This window comes from Felis catus, chromosome D3, assembly GCF_018350175.1.
Source record: "Felis catus isolate Fca126 chromosome D3, F.catus_Fca126_mat1.0, whole genome shotgun sequence".
Lineage (NCBI taxonomy): Eukaryota > Metazoa > Chordata > Mammalia > Carnivora > Felidae > Felis > Felis catus.
This window is the reverse complement of record NC_058379.1, coordinates 32305087-32317583: the sequence shown is the minus strand read 5'-3', so window position 1 is coordinate 32317583 and position 12497 is coordinate 32305087. Positions and strand designations below refer to the sequence as shown.

General features: G+C 38.1%; 1 protein-coding gene across 11 annotated transcripts in view; it reads right to left on the bottom strand.

Moving 5' to 3' along the window:
* SPIRE1 (spire type actin nucleation factor 1) overlaps window positions 1-12497 on the bottom strand; it is a 201446-nt gene that overhangs the window by 116446 nt on the left and 72503 nt on the right. For all 11 annotated transcript variants that reach the window (XM_045041860.1, XM_045041861.1, XM_045041858.1 and 8 more), the window contains one exon: window positions 630-863. In XM_045041860.1, the coding sequence (XP_044897795.1) occupies window positions 630-863 (234 nt within the window). The remainder of the gene's footprint in view (window positions 1-629; window positions 864-12497) is intronic.

The following is a 12497-nucleotide window of genomic DNA, read 5'->3' as shown; positions in this document are numbered from 1 at the left end:
ACTGAGTAGGTCAAGAAAACAAAGTTACACAATCAGCTGTGATACTTCAGATTCAGAATCTTCATATAAATTAGATCACAGTTGTTATTTAGTCCATAAAAGAAAATGCAGAAGTCAACTCAAGACATAATGTGCAGTTAAGCTGGTGTATAATATGTAATATTAGGAGCATATAATATCTAAAAGTGGATTTTTGAGAGTTATCATTTAATCACAAAAGGCCATGTTGAAGCTATGAACAAATCACAAAACCAGGAGTGTTTTAGTTCCTTATTCATTTCACTTATAGCTAAAGATCTACAAACTATGATCAAATGCTGAATTCCCATTTACTTTTTATAGTTCATAACTTATTTTTTCCCCAAATGCTTTTTTAAAAAAAGTTTTCATTTAAATTCCAGTTAGTTAATACACGTTGTTAATGTTACTTTCAGGTGTATAATACAGTGATCCAACACTTACATACACCTGTTGTCATCACAACACGTGCACTCCTTAATCTCCATCACCTGTTTCACCCATCCCCCTGTCCACCTCCCCTCTGGTAAACCATCAATTTGTGCTCTACAGTTAAGAATCTAAAATGAAATAACTCTTAAAAACAAGTACTATGTAAACTGCCTCTTTACCTTCATGACATCTCTATATGACCGGATGGCCGAGACTTTTCTCTTTTCATCTTCTTCATCTTCCAGGCCTTCATCTGCAGCCTCATAGCCCTCATCATTGCTGCCATCAGCTTCGACCGTGTTGGCCATGTGATCAATGAGCTGCTCTAGGGGTGGGCTTAACTCCCTTTCTTCATTCTCCTTCAAACCATAGTCCAGTGCTTTATAAATAACAATTCCCAAAGATTCAATAACCTAGGGACATTAAAGAAAGATGATTAATAAAGATGACTAAATAGCTTTATAGAACTAACTGTAAGGCATAAAATATTTAGTATGACACTTAAGCTAAGTATAATTTATTCCACTGCAGAAACAGGTAATAAATTAGATTTGAGGAGATTGGTAAGCCTCACCTATACATTAAAAAAAAAATCCCAGATGGAAATTTTTGTGTGACTTCTTCAATCCAGTGTATACAATACATGAACTCTTTTTGTTTTCTTAGATTTATACTATAAACTAAAATCTGTATTATCCATTCATATAAAATACTAACCAGGTGGATTATCCACATTTCCAAAAGATATTTCTGAGAACAGACAGAGCTATCAAAGCACATATTCTTTCAGAACTTTTACACTGGTGTTTATCAATGTCTATTTCACAGACACCCCAGGAATGTGAGAGACTGCAAACTCAATTATTAGTAGCAGCTAACTTAAGTTTAAACAAACAAATCTACTCATAACCATATAAACACTGCCCAGTGAGTTACATTTAATTATTGAAAGCACACAGCTCTCATATGATACAAATAAGTGAGAGACATTTTCAAACTCTGATTTCAATGTAATGCATAGATAATCCTCCCTATCCTGTCACCTCCACCAATATTACCTCTGAAAATATAAATATGAATTTAGGAACACTGGGTATGTATCACTGCCTAATATAACCCTGATAAATGCTCCAGACTTGTGTTAATATAGGGAATTCTACGTTATTCCTCAATAGAGCCTTTCTTTTCTGCTTAGAAAGATCACATATAAACAATTCTTCTCTATCTAAAACCTTTGGCACCCAGCAAAGGCAGTCATAAGAGGGAAGTAATATAGCAATCCAGGCCTTCCTAAAGAAGGAAGAAAGGTCACAGATACACAACCCAACCTTACACTTTAAAGAGCTGGAAAAAGAACAGTAAGTAAAACCCAAAACCAGCAGAAGACAGGAAATAATAAAGATTAGAGCAGAAATCAATGCTATTGAAACCAAACAAACAGAACAGAACAATGAAACCAGGAGCTGGTTCTCTGAAAGAATTAACAAAATGGATAAACCCCTAGGCCAGTTTGATTAAAAAGAAAAAGGAAAGAACCCAAATAAATAACATCAAGAATGAAAGAGGAGAGACCACAACCAACACAGCAGAAATACAAACAATAATAAGAGAATATTATGAGCAATTATATGCCAATAAAATGGGCAATCTGGAAGAAATGGACAAATTCCTAAAAACATATAAACTACCAAAACTGAAACAGGAAGAAATAGGAAATTTGAACAGACCCATAACCAGTAAAGAAATCAAATTAGTAATCAAAAATCTCCCAAAAAACAAGAGTCCAGGGCCAGATGGCTTCCCAGGGGAATTCTACCAAACATTTTAAGAAGAGTTAACACCTATTCTCTTGAAGCTCTTCCAAAAAATAGAAATGGAAGGAAAACCTCCAAACTGTTTCTATGAAGCCAGCATTACCTAGATTCCAAAACCAGGCAGAGACTCCACTAAAAAGGAGAACTACAGACCAATTTCCCTGATGAACATGGATGCAAAACAACAAGATACTAGCCAACTGGATCCAACAATACATTAAAAACTTATTCACCACAAGCAAGTGGGATGTATACCTGGGATGCAGGGCTGGTTCAATAACTGCAAAACAATAAATGTGACATATCACATCAATAAAACAAAGGACAAGACCACATGATCCTCTCCATAGATGCAGAGACAGCATTTGACAAAACATAGCATCCTTTCTTGATAAAAACCCTCAAGAAAGTAGGGGATGGAAAGATCATACCTCAAGACCCATAAAAGCCCTATATGAAAGACCTACCCCTAATATCCTCAATGGGGAAAAACTGAGAGCTTTCCCCCTAAGGTCAGGAACAAGACAGGGGTGTCCACTCTCACCACTGTTATTCAACATAGTATTGGAAGTCTTAGCCTCAGCAATCAGACAACACAAAGAAATAAAAGGCATCCAAATCAGCCAGGAGGAGGTCAAACTTTCACTCTTCGCAGATGACATGATACACTATTTGGAAAACCCAAAAGATTCCACCAAAAAACTGCTAGAACTGATCCATGAGTTCAACAAAGTTGCAGGATATAAAATCAATGCACAGAAATCGGTTGCACTCATATACACCAATAATGAAGCAACAGACAGAGAAATCAAGGAATCAATCCCAATTACAATTGCACCAAAAAACCATAAAATACCTAGGGATAAATCTAGCCAAAGAGGTGAAAAATCTATACAATGCCGTTTTTTTAAAATATATTTTTTTAAATGCTTATTTCTGAGACAGAGAGAGACAGAGCATGAGTGGGGGAAGGGCAGAGAGCGAGGGAGACACAGAATCTGAAGCAGGCCCCAGGCTCTGAGCCGTCAGCACAGAGCCCAACACGGGGCTCGAACTCACAAACCATGAGATCATGACCTGAGCCGAAGTCAGTCGCCCAACTGACTGAGCCACCCAGGAGCACCACAATGCTGGGGTTTTTTTTAATTTATTTATGTGGTATCAGAGAAAAAGAAAAGTCAGAAGTTTTAAAGATAAGTTAAGCACAATAGAGTCATCGTCATCATATACTCTCCAGCCCTTAAAAGCATTGAGGCATTCACTCAAAAAAATCTCTACGAAATTTGAAATCTACCTTATCAACTGAAATAATATTTTCTCAACACAAGTTTCAAAATGTATATAAGGCTTAATTTCTCAACTTCTAGTTTTTAACCAATACTTTTTTTTTTTTTACTATTTCCCACTGAAAATACAGAATATTTTCATCCATTTGTATTGTGTGACTTGGAACTCTACTCCCTGTTTTCAAAGTTGAAGGGAAACAAAAGCAAAAATAATCAGGACCACATCAAAATAAAGATTTTGCAGCCTAAAGGAAACAATCAACGAAACAAAAAGACAACCCACTAAATAGGAGAAGATACTTGCAAATGACATATCCAGTAAGGGGTTAATATCCGAAACATGTAAAGAGCTTATACAACTCAACATCAGAACAACAGCAACAACAACAAAAACCCCAATCCAATCAAAAAATGAACAGATGACCTAAATAGACATTTTCCCAAAGAAGACACAGAGATGGCCAATAGAAACATGAAAATATGCTCAATATCACTAATCATCAGAGAAATTCAAATCAAACCCACAATGAGATACCATCTCACACCTGTCAGACTGACTAAAATAAAAAAAGACAATAACAAGTGTTGGCAAGGATATGGAGAAAAAGGAACCCTCATACACACAATTGGTAGAATGTAAATTAGTATACCCACTATAGAAAACAGTATGAGAGTTCATCAAAAAATTAAAAATAGAATTATTACACAATCTAGTCATTCCACTACTGCATATTTTCCCAAAGAAAACAAAAACACTTATTTGAAAAGATATATGTATCCTTATGTTTATTGCAGAGTTATTTACAATAGCCAAGATATGGAAGCAACCACTGACAAATGGATAAGGAAGATGTGGTATGTATATACACATACATACACACACATACATACACACACACACACACATATATATATAAACAGAATATTACAAAGCCATAAAAAAGGATGCAATCTTGCCACTGCAACTACATGGATGGACCTAGAGGGTTATTATGCTATGTGAAATAAATCAGACTGAGAAAGACAAATGCCGTATGATTTCACTTATATGTGCAATCTAAAAACAAAACAAAACAAAAACAAATGAATAAACACACAAAAAGCAGAATCAGACCTGTACATACAAAGAACAAATTCGTGGCTACCAGAGGGGAGGGAGCTGGGGGTGGGCAAAATAGGTGAAGGGGAATGGGACATAAAGGCTTCTAATTAAGGAATGAATAAGTCACATAAAAGGTACAGCATAAGGAATATAGTCATTGATATTGTAACAGTGTTGTGGTGAGCACAGCATAATGTATATACTTGTCCAATCACTACTGTTGTACACCTGAAACTAATGTAACATTGTGTGTCAACTACCCTCAAATAAAAAAATTAATAATAAAAGACACATAAAATTAACCATCACAAGTGTACCTCTTGTGAATCTGGCACACATATACATCTCTTTAAGTCTCCTTAAAGTCCATTCTGCTATTCTATCAAGTCCACTGCTTCAGGATAGTGGGAAACATAGTAAGACCAGTGGATTCTGTGAGCAGGCCCACTGCTACACCTAATTTCCTATTTCATTCCTTGATCGGAAGTAATGCTGTGTGAATTACCATGATGGTAAGGCATTCTGTAGATCCAAGGATGATAGTTTTGGCAGAAGCACTGTATGCCTAGGGAAGGCAAATCTACATCAAGAGTAAGTCACTCCTTGGCTAAAATGAACATATCAGGAGACTATAGATGCTGGAGAGGATGTGGAGAAACGGGAACACTCTTGCACTATTGGTGGGAATGCAAAATGGTGCAGCCACTCTGGAAAACAGTCTGGAGGTTCCTCAAAAAATTAAAAATAGATCTACTTTATAACCCAGCAATAGCACTGCTAGGAATTTACCCAAGGGATACAGGAGTGCTGATGCATAGGGGCACTTGTACCCCAATGTTTATAGCAGCACTCTCAACAATAGCCAAATTATGGAAAGAGCCTAAATGTCCATCAACTGATGAATGGATAAAGAAATTGTGGTTTATATACACAATGGAGTACTACGTGGCAATGAGAAAGAATGAAATCTGGCCTTTTGTAGCAACGTGGATGGAACTGGAGAGTGTTATGCTAAGTGAAATAAGTCATACAGAGGAAGACAGATACCATACGTTTTCACTCTTATGTGGATCCTACGAAACTTAACAGAAGACCATGGGGGAGGGGAAGGAAAAAAAAATTAGAGGGAGGGAGCCAAACCATAAGAGACTCTTAACAACTGAGAATAACTGAGGGCTGATGGGGGGTGGGAGGGAGGGGAAAGTGGGTGATGGGCATTGAGGAGGGCACCTGTTGGGATGAGCACTGGGTGTTGTATGGAAACCAATTTGACAATAAATTTCATATTAAAAAAAAAGAAATTAGGGTAAACATAAGGTTCCTGTTTTATTACTATTCAATAAAAGCTCTCTGTTGTACACTCTCTGAAAAAAAAAAAAAAAGAGTAAGTCACTCTTCCAGTAAGAACAAAATGCTGCCCCTTCTATGATGGAAGAGATCCAATGTAATCAACCTGCCACCAGGGAGCTGGGTAACAGCTCTTGCCCAGGGTAACAGAGCCATATTGGGAATTTAGTATTGGTCTCTCCTTGCTGTTAGATTGGGCCCTAGGCAGTGGCTATAGCTAGGTGAACCCTGGTGAGTGGAAATCCATGTTGATGGCATAATCCCCATCCCTAGCCATGTTCACAAGACTACTGCAAGATGACGGAGTGGCTGGGAAAAGAGGCTGACTGGTATCCACAGAAAAGGTCATCCCATCGATTTGAATATTAATATCCTTCTCTGCTGAGGGCACTCTTTGGTAAGCATTCACATGGGACACAAATATCTTCCCATTTTTTGTCCAGAGAATCTAACCACATATCTCTTCCCCAGATTTCCTTGTCACCAATATTCCAATCATGTCCCTTCCAAGTAAAAGTACACAACTTGGGGCGCCTGGGTGGTTCAGTCGGTTAAGCAGCTGACTTCGGCTCGGGTCATGATCTCGCGGTCCGTGAGTTTGAGCCCCGCGTCGGGCTCTGTGCTGACAGCTCAGAGCCTGGAGCCTGTTTCAGATTCTGTGTCTCCCTCTCTCTGACCCTCCCCTGTTCATGCTCTGTCTCTCCCTGTCTCAAAAATAAATAAAACGTTAAAAAAAAATTAAAAAAAAAAGTACACAACCAAGTATACTGTTCAAAGTTCTGCCCACTGGGAGGATTTCCCTTCGACACTATCCTTCAGGGATATCCCTGAAAGGACATATATTGCTACAGCTGTCCACTTCCAGGTGGCACCTGCATATTATGCAGAACCATCTGTAAACCAGGCGCCAGTCTTCTTTTCTTCTGTCAACTGACTATAGAACTCCCCAGAAGGCAGACAGGTATAGGCTAGGAAGACAAGGGAGTGTAGCAGAAGTACATTCAGGCAGTGCTTTCAGGGCCTACTTGTGCCCCATCACATATACACCATTCCAAATGATGATGGAGTGCTGCTATACACACTCCTCATGACTTGAAGGGTCTGATAATACCCAGTTCATGACGGGAAACTCAGGTCACATAGTAACTTGGTGGCCCATGGTTAAGTGTTCAGTCTGTAGTATGGCCTAGTAGCAGACCAAGAGCTGTTTCTCAAATGGAGAATACTTATGCACAAAGAGTAACAGGGCTTTACTCCAAAATCCTAAGGATCTACACGGCCATTTACCTACTGGAGCTTGCCAAAAGCTCCAAACAGCATCTATCTACTTGCCAATTCAAGCACCATTGGATTTGCTGGACCATATGGCCCAAGTGACAGAGCAGTTTGCATAGCAACAGGACTTGTTTCAGAGCCTTCTCTTGTTCTGGGTCCTACTCAAAACTAGCAATTTTATTTACCACAGTCATGGTAAAAGGTGTGTCTTCTAGGCAGACATTCCCAGGGTGAAGAATAGGCTTTAAATAACAAACAGTTTCTCATCTTACTATAATTCATCTCTTCAATGTAGTTTTTTTTTTATTATCACTCATGTACACTGTTGTCCAACTGTACTGATTTCTTATTCTTTCCTTTATATGCTTTTTATACTTTGTCTCTATGACATTTTTCAGTATTGTTCCTACCTTCTACATGGACTTTCTCCTGTACTTTTGTATGTCCAAATCCTATTCATTTTTCCATCTCCCTGCTCAAAGGAACCCTTCCATAATGACTTGCTAACCCTGATTAACAACTATCAGCTGTTATATCACATCACAGTCTCTATCCACTGTTCTTCCTTGATGAAAACAATCATTTTTCCCTTCAAAATCACCATGACATTGACTTGTACCTTTATGCAGTACATTTCACTTTTTAACTTGGATAATAGTTAATTATGTACATATCTTAATTCCCCAAAAAGATTAACCTCCTTGAAGGTAAAGTCCTCTATGATTCATCTTTATGTCTTTACATTATTTTATAAACAGCAAAGACTTAACAGTTAATGAGTGAATAAACCAAAATATAAATTCCTTCAACTCATATCTGTATGGTTGAAAGTTGGATATGGAATTTATGGACATAGGCAAAAATACCTGTCACTTTAATCTCTCTCATTTCAACAGACCACTACAGTGGTGATCCAACTCTGAACAGCTTCTGAAACTTTCTAGCTAAAGCATAAATTATGTCTAACCTGGTTTAAATGTCCTAAATCTATTCATCTTTCCTGATTTAAATCTGAACCACAAAGTAATTCTATATTTAACCCAATCTCTTGGAAACATAGCATATATGGCTGGGCATGAGTAGTCTGACATGTACACCAGATGACTCACTACTACTTCTGGACTGAGGTAACTTTTAACCTTTTGCTAAAATATATACCCAGTTCTTCAGATAGTCTGCAGCTATGGAATAAGGGTGACCAAAAGAACAATAATCAAAGCATAACTGTACCTAGACATACTAGCTTGCCTAGATATATACTTACTTGTACTAATTTTAGAAGTTCCTTTGCCAAAACCTTTGGAAATGTTAAGAAACCCAAGGGAAACAACAATGTCATTCCTTTGAATGACCAGTCTCCAGGCAGCTGGAAAATCATCCTTCATGTCCTGTCACATTGGCACCACACCCCAACCCCAGACACTTCCAGAGACTCTAAAATGAGCAGGGAATTACAGCATAAAACCTTAAAGTTAAATGGAACAATTGAAGCACAATTGAAATCTGTGGTTTTTAAGCCTAATCAACTGATAAAGGGTGAAGGAAAGAAGGCATCAAATAAAACTACGTATTCCAAAATTTAAGGCTGCTACAACATTATGACTAATTACCTCTCAGCTAGTGATAGCTGGCTATAAAACCCTACAGCTCAGAGGTAAAGAGACACATGAATGGAACTGAGTGTTCTCTGGACTCCAGACCCAGCCATGCCATCACTGAGAGTAGCCTCACTATAGAACAACAGCATACCCACTAACGTCAATGTTTCATGGAAAGCACGCAGGTTGGCGTAAGCCCACTGAGCCCACATACAGTCTTCCTCTTACCATGCTAACTCACTTCATCTGGCCCCTCTTCAACTTGACTTGCATTTCCTAAAAATATTTGAGTCCATATTTGTTTTCTTTACTAAAATATAAACTTCAGGGCACCTGGGTGGCCAAGTCAGTTGAGCATCCAACTTCGGCTCAAGCCATGATCTCACAGCTCATGAGTTTGAGCCCTGTATCAAGGTCGCTGCTGTCAGCACAGAGCTCCCTTCCCATCTTTTGTTCCTCTCTCTCTCTGCCCATTCCCCACTTGTACTCTCTCTCAAAAACAAATAAATCTTAAAAAAAAAAAAAAAAAAAAAAAGAAAGAAAGAAACTCCTTTAGGACAGGGATCAAGTATGATTCTTCCTGTTATTTAGGACAGGGATCAAGTATGATTCTTCCTGTTATTTGCTACAATGCCTAGCACTTTGCTTTACACAGAGTATGTGCTTTAAAATCTTGGTTAAACACACGAGAGTTATAATAACACAGAAATCTTTAATGCCAAATCTGATAAAATGGGGACAACTTATATCAAGGTTGTCAAGCAAGGTGCCTAGCACTTTAGTGACATCAAACAAACAGTAGTTGCTATTGCCTTCACCATTGTGCCTCATTGCCAAAATCCCCTATTCTCCAGCCTAAAAATTAAAAACAGTTTCTTCAACTCTTCAGGTCCCTTTGCCAATGAGATGAATGAGATGTCCTTATATTTGTGTAACATTTTATTAGAACATGTTTTCCTTTATTTACCACAATCCTGTGAAGGAGACATCTCCATTTTAAAGATGAGAAAATTGAACTTAAAAGAGGGTCAATAAACTGTTTACTGTCGATTAACAAGTAACAGAGCCAGGACTCCAACCTGACATTGTCACTTATAAAATTCCATAGCCAGAATTTTACTATAACCAAGCTGCACATCTGAACATCTCCTGGTCTGCCAATACTTGCCCAAAATATGTTATTCAGTACTAAATTCCATTCCATGTGTAGTACAATCATCAAAGAAACAACAAATGGGCATCTTCCTTGTTCTACATCACATAGTTCTATAAATATACCTAGTTTTATATTCAGATTTCTGTTAAACTCATTAAATTGCTGACACTTTAGGTTTACATTCAACCACAGTGACAAGTAATTCAGACAACATAATAGTTAACCAACTTTTTCTATTAATAAAACAACTGAAACATAATTGTACCTAGTCTTTGTAAAGATGTTATGTAATCCTGGTAAAGGGTTTTACATTATCTCTAATCTATTTTATCTTTGTATTTTGATAAATAAAATTTTTTGTTTTTGTTTTGGGGCACTTGGGTGGCTCAGTCAGTTAAGCGTCTGACTTTGCCTCAGGTCATGATCTCACAGTTCATGAGTTTGAGCCCCATGTTGGGCTCTGTGCTGACAACTCAGAGCCTGGAGCCTGCTTTGGATTCTGGGCCTCCCTCTCTCTCTGCCCCTCCCCCACTCGCTTGTGTGTGTGTGTGTGTGTGTGTGTGTGTGTGTGTGTGCGCGCGCTCTCTCTCAAAATAAACATTTAAAAATTTAAAAAATTTTTTGCTTTTCTTAGGAACATCATTTAAAATCTAGAGTCTGCCATCTAATTCATTTACTATCATTTCTAAACTTCTAAAATCTGCCAATTTGGGTATGCCTTCTGAATCTTCATAAAACTGATTTAAATGTTAAATAAGATAGTTGCATCTAAGAAGCCTTCAGAACACCAGAGGCATTTTTTCCATGCTGACTCTAACTACAATGTAACTCTATAATACTGATCTGACACTCTTCTACCTTGCTCACAAAAATATAAAAGATTTAATAAAATTTCCTGCTACAATCTCTAAATATGGTGGTAACTCACAACTAGTAAAATCTATCCAAAGAAAGTATATTTTTCCATTAATTAATCTACCTAATGTCCAGTGTACACAGTTCCCTTCCCTTCACTCATTCATTCAGTCAACAGGTATTTACCAAGAGCAGTATATATAGCAATGGAGATAGAGCAATGATGAAACAACTCTGTGAGCTCTCTGGCTTTCACAGAAGTTCTGTCTTAGAGAAAACAGATAATAAATAAGTCATGTAATTGTGCTAAACATTATAATAAAGAAGAAAGAGTGTTATGAGAGTATATAACAGGGAGCCCTAATCTAGTTTAGAAATTCAGGAAACCCTTCTTCAGGAAATAAATCTTAAATGGAGACATGAAAACCAACTAGAGCTAACCAGAGAAGAGGGAATTAGAGTAGAATTCCAGAGAGAAACAGTGAGTATAAAGGCCTGGAGGTCAAGAAGAACAAGGAGTGATTGAAAACAAAAATCCTAATGACAAGAGGAAGGGCTAGGAAGAGGCTAGAGAAGTGGAGAGTGGGTCCTTAGCACAGAACATAAGGCCTCATATGAGCTATCTGAAGGACCTGAACCTTCATCACGTAAAATCAATGGCAGGCAACTGACATGTTTTGGGAGTGGGATGATCTGATATTTCATTTTGTTTTATTATAAAATTTTATTTTAATTTTTTTTAACGTTTATTTATTTTTTGAGAGACAGAGACAGAGCATGAGCTGGGGAGGGGACAGAGAGAGAGGGGGAGTCACAGATTCCGAAGCAGGCTCCAGGCTCTGAGCTGTTAGCACAGAGCCTGACGAGGGTTCAAACTCATAAACCATTAGATCATGACCTGAGCTGAAGTGGGACACTCAACCGACTGAGCCACCCAGGCGCCCCTAAAAAAAATTTTTTTAATGTTTATTTTTGAAAGAGAGCACAAGTGGGGAAAAGGCAGAGAGAGAGGGAGACACAATCTGAATAGGCTCCAAGCTGTCAGTACAGAGTGAGACTTGAACTCACAAACTGAGAGATCATGAACTGAGCTGAAGTCGGATGCTCAACTGATGGGGTCACTCAGGTGCCCCTGATCATATTTCATTTTTAAAAGATATCATGCCAGGGCACCTGGGTGGCTCAGTCATTTGAATGTCAGACTCTTGATTTTGGCTCAGGTCACAGTCCCAGGGTAGTGGGATAGAGGTCTGCATTGGGCTTTGCGCTGATTGGGGAGCCTGCTTGGGTTCTCGTGCCCTCTCTCTCTCTCTCTCCTCCCCACCCCCCGCCCCATGCACACATTCTCCCCCCCTCATGCACACATTCTCTCTGTCTCTCTAAAAATAAAAAAATAAAATAAAAGATATCACGCCACAGTAATCAAGACAATGTGGTACTGGAAAAATAATAGACAAATAGATGAACTAAACAGAATAAAGCCTAGAAAAGAGACTCAAAAAAATATACACAACTAAACTTTGACAAAGGAACAAAGGCAATTCAATGGAGAGAGGACAGTCTTTATTACAAATGGTACTGAACTACAAGATATCTACATGCAAAAATACAAAT